The sequence below is a fragment of the Peromyscus maniculatus genome, chromosome 2 (genome assembly GCF_049852395.1).
Source record: "Peromyscus maniculatus bairdii isolate BWxNUB_F1_BW_parent chromosome 2, HU_Pman_BW_mat_3.1, whole genome shotgun sequence".
Classification (NCBI taxonomy): domain Eukaryota; kingdom Metazoa; phylum Chordata; class Mammalia; order Rodentia; family Cricetidae; genus Peromyscus; species Peromyscus maniculatus.
Window position 1 is genome coordinate 73,578,835 of NC_134853.1, and position 15,912 is coordinate 73,594,746.

Consider the following 15,912-nt stretch of genomic DNA (forward strand, 5'->3'; position numbering starts at 1 on the left):
CTGAACATCTATGCCTCAAACACAAGGGCACCCACATATGTAAAAGAAACATTACTAAAGCTTAAATCACATATAAAACCCCACACATTAATAGTGGGAGACTTCAACACCCGACTCTCACCACTGAACAGATCTGCCAAATCAAAACTTAACAGAGAAATAAAGGACTTAACTGATGTTATAACTCAAATGGACTTAATCGATATCTACAGAATATTCCATCCTAACAAAAAAGAATATACCTTCTTCTCAGCACCCCAAGGAACCTTCTCTAAAATCGACCACATAATTGGCCACAAAGCAAATCTCAACAGATACAAAACAATTGGAATAATCTCCTGTGTTCTATCAGACCACCATGGTTTAAAATTAGATTTCAACAACAACAAAAACTACAGAATGCCTTCAATCTCATGGAAACTGAATAATGCTCAACTGAATCACCAATGGGTTAAGGAAGAAATAAAGAAAGAAATTAAAGACTTCCTAGAAAAAAGACTTCCTAGAGATCAATGAAAATGAATATACCACATACCCAAACTTATGGGACACTATGAAAGCAGTGCTAAGAGGGAAATTCATAGCACTAAATGCCCACATAAAGAAGTTGGAGAAATCTCACACTAGTGGTTTAACAGCACACCTGAAAGCTCTAGAACAAGAAGAAACACAGTCTCCCAGGAAGATTAGGCTCCAGGAAATAATCAAATTGAGAGCTGAAATCAATAAAATAGAAACCAAGAGAACAATACAAAAAATTAATGAAACAAAGAGTTGATTCTTTGAGAAAATCAACAAGATAGACAAGCCTTTATCCAAACTAACCAAAAGGCAGAGAGAGAGAGAGCATCCAAATTAACAAAATCAGAAATGAAAAGGGAGACATAACAACAGACAATGAGGAAATCCAGAAAATCATCAGGTCATACTTCAAAAACCTCTACTCCATAAAACTGGAAAATCTAAAAGATATGGATAATTTTCTGGATAGGTACCACATACCTAAGTTAAATCAAGACCAGATAAACTATTTAAATAGTCCAATAACCACTAAGGAAATAGAATCAGTAATTAAAAGTCTCCCAACCAAAAAAAAAAAAAAAAAAAAAAGCCCAGGTTTCAGCGCAGAATTCTACCAGATCTTCAAAGAAGAGTTAATACCAATACTCTTGAAATTGTTCCACACAATAGAAACAGAAGAAACATTACCAAAATCCTTCTATGAGGCTACAATTACCCTGAATCCTAAGCCAAACAAAGAAAGAGAACTACAGATCGATTTCCCTCATGAATATTGATGCAAAAATACTCAATAAAAAACTGGCAAACAGACTCCAAGAATACATCAAAACAATTATCCACCATGATCAAGTAGGCTTCATCTCAGGGATGCAAGGGTGATTCAACATATCAAAGTCCGTCAATGTAATACACCATATAAACAAACTGAAAGAAAAAAAACACATGATCATCTCACTAGATGCTGAAAAGGCATTTGACAAAATCCAACACCCCTTCATAATAAACGTCTTGGAGAAATCAGGAATACAGGGAACATATCTAAACATAATAAAGGCTATTTACAGCAAGCCAACAGCCTCTCAAATTAAATAGAGAGAAACTCAAAGCGATTCCACTAAAATCAGGAACAAGGCAAGGCTGTCCGCTCTCCCTATACTTATTCAATATAGTACTCGAAGTTCTAGCTAGAGCAATATGACAATATAAGGAGATCAAGGGAATACAAATTGGAAAGGAAGAAGTCAAACTTTTGCTATTTGCAGATGACATGATAGTATACATATGTGACCCCAAAAATTCGACCAAGGAACTCATACAGCTTATAAACACCTTTAGCAATGTAGCAGGATACAAGATTAACTCAAAAAAATCAGTAGCCCTCCTATATACAATTGACAAACAGGCTGAGAAGGAAATCAGAGATATATCACCCTTTACAATAGCCACAAATGATATAAAATACCTTGGGTAACTCTAAGCAAGTGAAGGACCTGTGTGACAAGAACTTTAAGTCCCTGAAAAAGAAATTGAAGATGTCAGAAAATGGAAAGATCACCCATGCTCATGGATAGGCAGGATTAACATAGTAAAAATGGCAATCTTACCAAAAGCAATCTAGATATTCAGTGCAATCCCCATCAAAATACCAACACAATTCTTCACAGACCTGGAAAGAACAATACTCAACCTCATATGGAAAAACAAACCAGGATAGCCAAAAGAATCCTGTACAATAAAACAACCTCTGGAGGCATCACGATCCCTGACCTCAAGCTCTACTATAGAGCTACAGTAATAAAAACAGCTTGGTACTGGCATAAAAACCGACATGTGGACCAATGGAATCGAATCGAAGACCCTGACATTAATCCGCATACCTATGAACATATAATTTTTGACAAAGAAGCCAAAACTGTACAATGGAAAAAAGAAAGCATCTTCAACAAATGGTTCTGGCATAACTGGATGTCAACATGTAGAAGGCTGCAAATAGATCCATATCTGTTACCAAGCACAAAACAAGTCCAAGTGGATCAAAGACCTCAACATAAATCCAGTTACTCTGAACCTGATAGAAGAGAAAGTAGGAAGTAGTCTTGAATGCATTGACACTGGAGATCGCTTCCTAAATATAACACCAGTAGCACAGACATTGAGAGAAACCATTAATAAATGGGACCTCTTGAAATGAAGAATGATGAGTGATTTTATGATATTTGAAGAACATAAAATTGAACAAAATAAGACCCATTAATTCAATGTGTAAAACATGTATGTGTGTCTCTTTATTAATAAAGACACTATTAGTCTTTCCTAAAACCCAAAGTTGAATGATAAAGTAGTAGGTATATTATGGATGTTATTTCATAGCATTTAATTTTCAAAAGTTGCTCAAAACTTAAAATTGTACATTGTGATAAATAGAGATTGCTAAGAATATAAATAATATATGATCAGAGAAAAATTTAATTAACAATTGAGAATGTGGCATCTTAAAATGAGAAGAAAATCTATTTAAAAGTTTTACTTTGCAAACAGGTAAGGTATGGGAGAACTCAATAAAGAGAAATTAACTAAATAAAGACATTAACAGGTGCAGTTGGCTATTCAATAGCCCTGGAGTTCCCATGCACTCCAAGAACTGTTGGCCATAATGACACAGAAACAGAGTGAGAAGCAATGAGCAGCTGGTAATGGCATTCATGACCTACGTGCAGCATTATTTTGGACAAAGAATAAATCATGTCATGGAAACCTTTTTTTCTGAAAAGTCTCATCAAAATCTAAAATCTCAGCTTCATTCATGTTAGTAAGAAAAACCCAAATTAACCTACTCTCCTAATAGAAGAATATTTTTAGTTCTGAGCAGGACAGAGATAACGTAATAAAATATTTAGGAGTAATCTGCTATTGTCTAGCTCCTCTATTCTTGTAAGTGTGGAGAATGGATTATTGCTTTGATGTTTCATGTTGGGGTCATATGAACAGGTCAGGGGTGCAGAGAAAGATAAGTCAATAACGTATTAACCCAAAGTAGTTAGCTGATGGCTGTGTAGACACGAGAGCAAGGGCAAGTAATTACAATTCAGGAAAGAAGGGAAAGATTTGTGTCTGTAGTAGATGTTGGCCCCAAGAGGAGAGGAAAGGGCGGAGGCAAACAAACAGACCAAACAAGGTTGTAAACCAGAATTAGATACAGATAGAGAATTCTTCCAGGATGATAATCAGAAATGTTTTATATCAGAAACTATGCTTTGTGGAATGATAGCAGTCTACTTGGTCTTACAGTGCAGTGCCCTAGTAAGAATGTTGTTTGTTATGGTTCTATATGTGAGAAATTCCTTACCTGGTCAAATTTTCTCTATGACTGTTCATAGCTGGTATACATTTAGTTACTAGTCTAGCTCAATTGTGCTATAGATCAATGTTTTTGCCTTGTTTGTACTCGGTCTGCCCATCTAGAGGGTAGCTGGCATTTTGTGTACATACCTAAGGAACTTCTCAACATGCAATTCTTACACCCTACAATCTTTTTTCATTTCAGCCTGGACAGTTTCAGACAGTGCAGACCCACCACATGGTTTGAGAAATGGCTGTAGGGAACAACACTCAACACAGTTACTCCATCATCCCATGTTTCATATTTGTTGAGGTAAGTATATGTTTTTAAAGCTATGAACAAGATGTCATAGCAAATTTCATGCTGAAGATATGTATTACTTTATGAAATTATTTAATCTCAAGATTGGGTCAATTTTTGGTGTCACAAATAGAGAATTAATAATTTAAAAACAATATTATTAAGTAAGAAACTTATGTGTGAATGATGAGCTTGGCTGGTGAAGCAGAAGCTAGAGAGATGAATTAATCCTTCTGTAGCTCACCTTGATGCTGACATAAATATGAGTCTGGAAACCTGGGAGAGGAGAGATGGTTTATTCTTTTTCTTGCTGTACTGTCATTCTTATTTTGTAATGGTGTTCAAGATATATCATTAATGTCTCTTCAGAAGAAGTTGAGTGAGGAAGCAAAATAGAACTTAGTTGAAAAGTAAGAGAAAGAAAGTGAACCTCAAGGTGGCTCGCATGGTTCTCATCTATTTCGTTCATTAAAAAAAAAATGGATCATTTCCCTCTATTTCTTCTAGGCAAAGCAACAAGAGTATTAGAAGATGTAGCCCAAAATAACTAGATTAAAATGTCAGTTGCATCAATGAATATTGGTGTTTAATTAGGAAAGACATTAAACACAAGAAAACAAATGCTCAAGCCCACTATCAAGAATTAATGTTACAATTTTGCCATATTTGCTTCAAATGTTTTGGGGTTTTTTGTTGTTTATGTTTTTGCTTTGTTTTGGCTTTCCTCCAAGGAGAGTAAAATGCTACAGATATGGCCAAAGTCCTACAACATAGAATATGATTCATGTGTACATTTTATTTTTAATACAATATTAATTAAAACATAATTCCCTTTCCTACCTCCATTCCCTCCCTCCAACTCCTTCGCTGTCCCCCATTCTCAAATTGATGGCCTCTTCTTCCATGATTATTATGGTTACACAGACACATGTGCATGTGTGTGCAAATTTATAAATACAATTTGATGAGTCCATTTTTGTTTTTCGTGTATGAATTGTTTCAGGATGACCATGTTGTATTGAACAAATGGTTCATCCTGAAGACAGACTAACTCTCCTTCTCTGTAGGTACATTGCTTTTTGAGGCAAAGAGCAATTCCTCTAGTTAAGGCTGAGGATAGCATTTGTCTATGTCTACAAAAATAAATATTTAGAAGGTAGTTGGGTGCCATGTCAATTTAGCTAGACAACAGTAGTGAGTCCTCTATTCAGCCATGGGGATTTGACTGGATTTCTAGTGAATTCTCTTCTGTGGAGTTAGCCTCAAATCCAATCAGAGATCAGTTGGTTACTCTCCTAACAGTCATGCCACTCTTGCAACAGTGAGAACATCTTCCCTGGCAAGTTGGTATTCATTTGTAGGATTCGAATCTAGGTAAGACCATTAATCCTTTTCTCCTATGGCAGCCTGTATAGCAACTTCTGGTGTTAGGAAAGCTAACCAGTGGGAAGGAAGCTTTCAGCTCAGCACTAGATTGATTTCTATAGACCTTGCATCCGGGTTATATTATAACTTCAGCAATACGGTCTTATCAACTTTTCTGGTGAACAACCAACACAAGTGACATGAGTATTGTTTTGTGGGTCTATGGGCCTCCCAGATCAACAATACCTGAGAAGGTATCAAGCATCTGGTACTGGAGCAGCATTACTAGATAGTCATGGTTTATCCTTCTAGCACTTTTCTTTACACCTATACTTTTTAATTGGATTACAAAGTAGTAGGTTTCCATTTGGTTAGTTCACACACCCTTCATTTGGGTTAACTCTTTCTCCCCTTCTATCCCCCATCCCTGCTTAAACCTTTCCATTGCAGTATTACCCTGTCTTCTTTCACATCACATATACTCTACTATCTGCCTCCACGAAGGCATTCTTTACTCCAATGGCCCTTTTCTAGTTTTATGGCTTCTACAGGTACTCTGGGTTAAACATATAACTCTAAAGACTGAAGCAAAGATCCCAATCTGAGAGAGAACATGTAGTAATTATCTCTCTATGCCTGGGTTACCTCAGCATATTTTCCTAGTTCCATCCATTTTCCTGCAAAACCCATAATTTCTATTTTTCCTTATAGCTTAATAAAAATCCATTATGTGTACGTACCACATTTTAATTATCTATTCATCAGTTGGTAGAAATCTAGACTATTTTTATTTCCTAGGTAATGCTCAGTGATGAACATGGATGAGCAAATGTCTCTGTAGTAGGCTATAGAGTCTTCTGGGTATGTGCCAGGAGAATTATAGCTTAGACACACAGTAGTTCCATTTCTAGCTTTTTGAGGAGCATCCACAATGATTTCCATACTGACTACATAGTGATGCTCCCACCAACAGTGAATAAGGGTTCCCCTTTTCTTACATCCATGCCCTTATTTGTTGTCATTTGATCCACTGATGATCCCTTGTGACTTGGGTGAAATGGCATCTCAAAATAGTTTTAATCTTTAATTCATCCTGTAGCAGGTATTTCAAAAGTCATAAATCATAAAGATTCTTGATCCTTCTCTGAATTTGACTTCATATTGTGATAACTAAGGAATGGTGACTTTACTTGGCATCAAGTTTCCGGGGCTGGAACAGTCACCACTATTCTACCCCTTCTTACTCCCTGACTTTATTGTTGCTGCTACAAATTCCTCCAGGATTCCTCTTCTCAATAAGGGATCCACTTTTTCTTTTCAGGTGATTGCAATATCCTCCCCCACTTCCCTAGGTGTGCTTCAGTTTCTAAGTGTGAATTTCTACTATGATTTGTTTTACATTTTCAATATGAATGATATATAGCTGTTTTATCCTGATTGAAATGTGCCCTTGTGGAGGGAGGAGGAAGGCTCTTAAGACTCAAGAAAGAAACAAAATTTATAAGGCTTGGGAAGTTCTTGAAACTTAACAAGACTCACAAAGTCCCTCCTGAAGATTATAAAAGCAGTAAAATAATTTCTGGGAAGAGGAGACTGTCCTGCTAGCTGATATAGATCATGCAGAGACCTTCAAGGACATAGTGGTCATGAATCATCAACCATGCATGAGTGGACTTTTCAGTGATATAGCTGCCTCCACATCACCCATGCTCTTCTAAGTAATGCCAGTAAAGTCCCTGGCTCAGTAGGTTAGAATGGAGTAGAATAATTCCTTTCCTCTGCCATTAATGCCCTCTCTGGATGCATAGATGTTTGTTTATGTCCCCCACCCCAGAAAAGTCACACCACATGAACATTTAAGTAGTGTTCTATTTTCTTTTCACTGTAATAACTTTTTGATGTATCTTATAACTTTCTACTTCTTTATATACTTTTCCTCTTTACTCATTTTGTTTCTATTTAATTTCTAAAAATTCTGTGTATGTTTTTAAAAATCTTCCAACTTTATAGTGTTATTTTGTTGCCTTTTTGGCTTTCTTGTCTGTCTTTAATTGTACCCGAGGCATTTTACATACTCCCAGAATAATGGGCTCCGATTAGCCCTCTATTTGTTGTGTCTGCTGCTATAACTCACAGTGGAGAGATTCTTTTAGGATTCATGTGGGTACTAGGTTTGGTTAGCAATACTTTAGGGGGATTATTGAATGAATATTACTCTTGCACTTGGTTTTTATCATTTGGAGCCTTAGCTTCCAAAACCCCCAAATCAGAGTGTTCTGTCCCTGTGTTCTTTGTGTGCCAGCAAGTGGATTCTGTGGTGCCTTCCTTCTCAGAAGTGAAAAGCAACTTTTCAGGAATATTGGCTTTTACACAAGAGTTGCACTTCTAACACAAGTTCTCATGTCCTTTGTCAGGGGACACTACAGTCCAAATCCCAAGACTGAGAATGAACTGTAACCTTTGCTCTACCCTACCTGGGTCCACAGGGGCTTGCATTTATGGAGTACCACTCAGATTTTTAGTACCTTTCTTGACTCAACTTACCTGTGAGTTCAACAGAAAGAGATGGAGAGAGAAAGGGAGAGAGATAACAGAGGAAGAGTGGAAGAAGAAAAGGGGAGAGAGAAAGTTAATTGCATATATGTATTTGTACTACATTTTTATCTATTCTTTTTCTCCCATCAATGTATTTACTAATGTAACAAAACTTTCAATATCTATAATTTCCCTGAGGCATAGTGTGTTTGCCTTGTTTTGAATGTTTTGTGTGTACCCAGGCTTCTTATGTTACTTGGATCTTAAAAATCTCCTTATAAAGCAAGGCTTTCTCAGCCTTGATTAAATGCATGTGTGATATAAGGAGAGGATGAAAGACACCTACTGCCCATTATAGAACTCCCACATGTGTTTTCTTTGTTACTCTTATGAGCACAGCCATTGGACTGGGTATGTTTGGTCTATTCCTAGACGTTGATGAGGAGAATAGACACTAACTGACATCTACAATTCAAATTTCCTGGTGAAGCAGGAACTTGCTTTGGACTCACCTGGAAAAAGCTGGAGGGAGCATAAAAGGTTCCATGCAGGTAACAAGTCAGGAGCAGCATTGCCCTGGGCAGTTCTAGAATTGCACAAAAATGAGAGGACAGTATTTATAGATTACAAGAGCATGTATAGAAATTAATGAATGGACCAAAGGGACAGGCAGAGCATTGAAGGAGAGCAGGGTAGGTTGAGATACATGATGTCAAGTGGACAAGGCAGGGGATTCTGGAACCCAAGGCCTAGAATGCTGGGCATGCAGAATGAATCTTTTGTAATCTCCCAGTGCCAGTAGATTTTTGTCTCTGACCAGAGGCCCTGAAACTGAAGGCTTGACAAACAGATAATGATTTTTAGAGTCTAGGCTGTGAAAGTTTTAGCACATTTCTCTAATGAAAGAGAAATCCAAAATCTCTAAAATTCCAAGATGCTCCGTTGTGGTATTTCTTACCAATAGACTTTATCTTTTCACTGATCTAGTTACAATAGAATAAGCAGAAAGTAGCAAATGCTGGAGTGGACAAAAGCTAGAGGAGTCATACGGAGTAGGAGAGAGAGCCTTTATTTTGACAGGAGGCATGCTTTCTCAGCTTTGTTTCTGTGCTTGTAGTCAGTAATATCTTGGGGAGTCAAGACACAGGACTTAGAACAAGCAGGTAAAACATTTAAATTGTAGCAGAGGAATCAGGAGTCTTTCTGTGTTCTAAATTGTTATTCCTGTGTTCCCTTTTATACCCCCTTTGTGCATCCTACTTTCTTTATCTTGCCTTTTCAGCAACACATTTCACACTTGAGAATCTATAAAAGGAGCATTCTCCTAAGGGAAGACCCCCAAATTGGCATCTCAAGAGTCTGAACATTAGCAATGTGTATTGTTTATGGTCTCCCATTCTCACTGTGAAAAATAGGTATATTTTTCCAGAATGCTTAATAGTAACAGGATCATTTTGGACAAATTTCTCCACATACAAATAGATTCTTCCAAGGACAGTTTTACAGTATTATCTTTAAAACTGTGAATAAATCACACCGCCAAATCTATTTCAAATGTATTTCTGCTAAGGTCAGAACTCTATATGGAGCCATGCTTCCTCAGAAAGTGATTCTGGGGACTCGAAACCTTTTCATAATGAATGCAGTCAGGGCTTGACACATATGCATGTGACAGGCTTTTTTGTTTCCATTTTGAAAGTTGATTGTACTTGCAACTTTTATTGCCTGTGCTTTACAATTCATTTTTCTCAGATTGAACCTAGCCTACTGGATGGTAATGATAAATCACATCCTGGGGATAAAGAACATGATGTTCAGTCAGAACTTGATGATTCTGGGTATGTTTCTCTAGGGCAAAAGAGAAGGAACCCCACATCACTTTTGGACATTGAGTACTGTCAACGCTTCTGTTGTCTGAAGTGCCTCTGGTTTTGGAAGAAGGATGCCTCCTCACCCGCCTTGCCAGCCTGTGCTTGCAGCTGCTCAGATTTAGCTGTGTTAACTATTTGTGGCTGAGGCTCAGATTTTGACACTTTTAGAGTTTTATGACTAATTCATATTCAAATTTTGTCTCCAATTTTTAATAAAACCTTGCTGGTTTTGGCTTACAGGGAAGTATCAAAATCTTATCCTCATCTGCAGTGTAATGGAAAAACTTAAGTTGTTATGAAGCTTGCTGGCCTCACATCCTGGCTCTATCATTTGTTGCTGATAGAAAATTGAGTTTGTCCTTTGAGACTTCAATTACTTTGTTAAATCGGAAGAAACAGAAATGCATCATGGGAGCTTTTGAAAAATTGATGAGGTGAGGCACCTGAGCATTCTTGCTAAGTAATACATACTTGACAAGAATAAATTTAAAGTAACAGTTCTGATACAAAGATGAACATAAGCTAACTATACACTTATGCCTGTGTGCACCTGCACACACACACACACACACACACACACACACACACACACATACACACACACATCAGGAACACACACACACAAGGACACACACAAACCTCAAACGTTGACAGAAGAGACAGCTTCTGGGTAGTTTAATCCCCCAATAAATGAACTTTCTGGGCTTAAATGGTTTTGCTAGATAACAGAACAATAAAATTGTGTGACTTTTAAATTACAGTGACAAATATTAATGACAAAATAGTTCTTGCCTGTATTTTTCTGTGTAAACATCATTTGAGTGTTGTTTTCAGTGCAATCAATATTCAGTTGCCTATTTTTCAAAGCACCAAGGTTCCCAGGCTAGTGTCAAAGACAGATTAGCATCCTTGTCTTCAGATCTCCTTTGGAGTGAGTCAAAGCCCATCTGCTCTTCAGCATTGAGTTTCTAGAAGCAGGATGCTCAGGGGTCCAGGTCCCATTTCAAATAAGTTCTCACAAAGTAAGAGAAGTGAGGACTAACAAGATGCTCTTGTCCTGACACCAAGGGACCCTGGGAGGAAGAAACAGACTTGGAAGGAGTCAGTTAATTTCATCCAAATTAAAGACATGGGGTGGGGAATCTGTCCCCCTGCTTTTCTAACACCACTGTGTCACTAGCTCCTCCTGGTTTCCTCAAAGGTCAGGTCTTCTTCCCACAACTTACACTTTCAAAGAGAGTAAAAACACAACATAACTCTTGGGGGATGTACATGTTTCTATAAATGTCTGCAACCTCACAAGTAATGTAGAGGAGGATAGGGAAGGAATGAGCAGAGGAAGTGTGCCTGTGCTCTTGCCAACATGTTAGTAAGATGAGTAATTCCCTTCAGACATCTCTGCTCCTCCCGATCTACAGATACTGGTACCGTCATGTATATCACATTTGAAAGTCTGATACTACTTTAAAACTGGATGTTTAAAACATCAGTAGGACAGTATTGATCCTACATAACAGCAATTTGTCTGCCTATTTTAAGTTTCATGTGAAAAATCTCAAGTAAAGAGAAGCCAATTGACTTGCCCAAGGCAATCTAGGTAATGATATTAAAGTTGGGAGCTGTACAATATAAACTAAATTAGCCTTCACCCTCATTGCATAGATGTGGACATCATTATTACAGAGAATAGGTGAGTTTCTCCAGCAGAGAACTAATTAGAGACGGGACGTCCCTGTTGATGTCCTCAGAGACCAAAATGAAGACAGACAAAACTGTGGAAATGTGAACTTCTTCCTAGAATCTATCTTCCTTGAAGAGCCTCATGAACACCTTTATATTTTCATCCAGATAGATTTCAACTGCCTAGAGCTGTTTGGAAATCACTTGGTTTAATGGAGATTTACATTGACTGGTGAGATTCAGAAAACACTTTAAGCTCTGATTGGCATTAAATAACATTCCTTCTAAAAAGATTTACTTACTTTTAGTTTTATGTGTATAGTGCTTTTCCTGCATTCATATCTGTACACCACATACAGGCTTGGTACCCATGCAGGTTAAAAGAGGGCATCGGTTCCTCTGGAACTGGGATTACAGACAGTTGTAAGCTGCCATGTGGGTGCTGGGATCTGAACCTGGGTCCTCTGCAAGTACTCTTAACCACTGAGCCATTTCTTTGGTCCCAAAATAACATTGTCTTTAAAACACATTTAGAAGGACTTCAACTAGATTCTATTGTTGTGGGATATTTGTACACTGTGTGAAAATGTATTTGCTGTGATTGGTGAACTAAAAAGCTAAACAACCAATAGCTAGGCAGGAGGTATAGGCAGTATTTCTGAGGAGAGAAAGGAAGAGGAGGAGATAATCAAGGTGTGGAGGAGACTCCAACAAGACATGGAGGGAGTCAGACATACAGAATGAAAGAAAGGTAAAAAGCCATATGGTAAAATGTAGATCAATAAAAGCAGGTTAACTTAAGTTGAAAGAGCTAGTGGAACAAGCCTAAGCTAAGGCTAAACTTTCATAAATAATAAGTCTCCGTGTCATTATTTGGGAGATGGTGGTCCAAAGGAAAGTCTGATTATATTTTATATAATAGAAAAAAATCACAAAAGTCTCTATAATTTAGCTCTCTAGAATTTCAGCATTTTGACATTACTTGGTTTGGATTTAAAACGTAGTAATAATGGCTTATTTGATACAGTCAAAGCTCCCATGTAATCTTTCTTACAGGATCTCATCTTCCTCCTTGCCTTCCCAGAGATCACTACCAAGATTAGTTTGGTGCATATAGTTTTTGTAAAACATAAATAATTTTGTAAATATGCATTAGTTTGTATTGTGCCTGAATGTGTCAAAATACTAAAAAGCAATTACATGTACTCTGTTGTGATATCTAAACATGATTATACACATAGTTATAACTGTATAAAAGATGAGACAATGTATACAAATAGCACCAGGTTATTGATCCTTACTATATGGGATAGATTCTGCCACTGTAACTCACTGTGTCTAAATGCTAGTGGCTTAACTAACATCCAGGCTGCTTTGTTGTACTGTAATCCCATGTATGTTGACAGGAATTCTCCGTTCATCTCATTCTTTTAGGGACCAAACCTTTTAGAGCCTCCATCTCAGTGTGGCTCCATGATTACTTTTGTCAGGGGGAAACAGTCATGCAGCCTCCTAAAACTGATCTTTAAAGATTATATTTAGTCATGTATGTCATTTCCACTAATGTTTCATTAACCAGAGCCACAATCACGTGGCCATGCCCCTCTTCTAAGGGAGTATGGAGTTACATCCTGCAAACAATTGGACAGGGGAGAGAGAGAATGTCTTTTACTACCTAGGTGGCTTATCATGGTGTCCTCATGAGTTCTTTTCCCACTAAAAATGAAACCCTGCAGCATTTAGATAATACAGGTTTAGTCAGCCATATTCCAGTCAATAAGACATTGAAAATATTTGCAGAATTTTTGTTCATTAAATGGTGTATTTCAGAAATCCCCTCGTTCCTCACACAGAAACAAGTTTTTGTGAAGCAGGAGGTTGAAGAGGCGACTCTAGTTCTGACTGGGTTGGGAGACTATTAACACACCCTTCAGACTCTAAGTACCCCTCAACTCAAAGATGGCTGTCTAAGCAAGAATCATACATACCCAAGGGGTATCCTTAATACATTTACTAGATCTCTCAGCCCATAAAAATAGATGATAAAATATTCACTTTTTTAAAAGAATGGCTAAAATATCAGTTTGTGGAGCAAGCAGTTTGGCAATATACTATAAACCCAAAAGTATAAATCTACCTTTCAGAAATAATCATAAATGTGAGCAGACTTTGCTACAAGATGATTCATTATTTTATCATAAAGTAGTGTGTAATGCTAAATTAAAAGTACTATCATTAAAGCACCAGGGGTAAATTTGAAGATTCTTGTCCATCATATAGTGAAACAGCAAGGATCCATTAACATTGTATTGTAGGAAACAGGTGATCCCATGAGGAAATAATATTAGATAGTTCAGTGAATGGGGAGGGGAATGAATTCAAAATAGTTATAATCTGAGTTTTCCAGACTTTGTCAGCCTGTGAGTATGAATGGCAGATATGATGGTATCAACATGAATTAACATGCGACTGATCATTTCTGACATCTGATCACACAGGATTCTAACATTCCTATAGGCCTTTCTAGGTATGCCTGGGATTTTTATCTGCAACTCATGAAAGGTCTCTCTCTCTCTCTCTCTCTCTCTCTCTCTCTCTCTCTCTCTCTCTCTCTCTCTCCTCTCTCTCTCTCTCTCTCCTCTCTCTTTGAGTTGTGATCTTGCTATATGTCTCCCTAGCTGGTCTGAAACTTCTTATGTAGATCAGGCTGGCCTTGAACATACAGAGACCTACCTGCCTCTGCCTCCTGAGTACTGGGATTGAAGACAAATGCTACCACACTCAGCCTGGGGCACTGTATGCATCTTAAACTTCTGCATATTGACCTCCTTTTCATAGGACTCAGGTATGAGACCTATAAAACCATGTATTTGTTGGAGGACCAGTACTGGAGGGCAGACAACCCTTCTCTCTATCTCCTCTTGTTCAATTTTGCCATGTAGATTCATCTATAGAAACTTGGTTTTTGTGGGCCATAAGCCTTATTAACTTCTTAGACATACTATATACATTAGACTATTGGCACTAAATACTGCACTCTTAGCCAAATAACCTTTCATGCAGATGTAGTGGCACAGATTTAAAATTTGGTGCCATTTTGGCAATATGTATATGTGCTTATGAGAGAATAAACACACAAAAGCTATTGTTTTTCTCTAAATGTTGGGAATTAAAAGTATATTTTTTCATGAATTCACATTAATTTTTTTGTCAGAAAAAAATAACTACTTTTCAAGATTACATCATTATTGACATGTTTCTCAGGAAATTCTTTATACAAAAAATGGGTTATATTTACTATAATTTGAAAATTAACTATATTTACAAAACCCCATGAGACTCCTATCATTTCTCAGGGAAGAGCTAATAGAAGCAATAGTGGGGACTGTTCTTTCTAACACTTGATTTTTTTACAACATAATTTGTGTGGTCTTCACCAATGCCAAACCCCATGGGGGTATTGTTAAAAATAATTATAATCATGCTTTCTTTGTTGGCCTTGTTTAGGAAAGTGTATTTGAATATTTTAATTTCTCCTTTGATTATAGGTTAATATGTTAAATTGTTCATTATGTACAAGAAATGATTGTTCTTATATTCAGTTTTAGAACTGCATTTCCTATACACGTGTGCAATTATCATTTTCAACTGGCAGCTCTGGCTGAAGTACCCACAGTGATCCTCGGTCTCTGGTGCATATTAAATACAGTATCAAAAACAGTTCTTTCTATAGTTAATAATTAAAGCATGAACTCATCATCCTAAGCAAGCCACTATCCAAATATTTTTCAGATAAGACAACTGAAATTCAGAGATTAAGTAGCTTGTCCAACATCACCCAGCTAAATACAAACTGGATTTACGACCAAATTTGTAACTTTTGACCCTGCCATAATCAATGGCACCTTATTCATTAGCAGAGTTTTCAAAAGCAAAACTATATAAATCATTTCAGTTTTCTAAAGAAAAAAGGCAACAAACAAGGATGCTAGCTTAGAAATGGAAGGGTAGGGTGATAGTGTGGGGCAGCTAATATGTTCAACATATAATATGTAGCTGTACAAATTTTTTTAATTTAAAATGCTTATAGCAAGAACAATTGTATGAAGTGCAGTATGCTATATTTTAATATATTCAACATAATGTAAGAACCCTGGAGAGCAGGAGATCCCAGGTCAAGTGAAGGAATAAGCTCTTAGGAGGAGTCCTCTAGAATGATTAGACAGTTTAATGTGGACCAAGACCTAGAAAGGTCATGGGAAATTGAAAGGCAGAAAGCAGTTTCAAAAGGCTGTAGTT

General features: G+C 37.1%; 1 protein-coding gene across 4 annotated transcripts in view; it reads left to right on the plus strand.

Moving 5' to 3' along the window:
* The window catches only part of Plppr1 (phospholipid phosphatase related 1), a 279,981-nt gene that overhangs the window by 139,957 nt on the left and 124,112 nt on the right, over nucleotides 1–15,912 (plus strand). For all 4 annotated transcript variants that reach the window (XM_015992506.3, XM_006973667.4, XM_076564193.1 and 1 more), the window contains exon 2: nucleotides 4,067–4,174. In XM_015992506.3, the coding sequence (XP_015847992.2) occupies nucleotides 4,112–4,174 (63 nt within the window). In that variant the 5' untranslated portion in view covers nucleotides 4,067–4,111. The remainder of the gene's footprint in view (nucleotides 1–4,066; nucleotides 4,175–15,912) is intronic.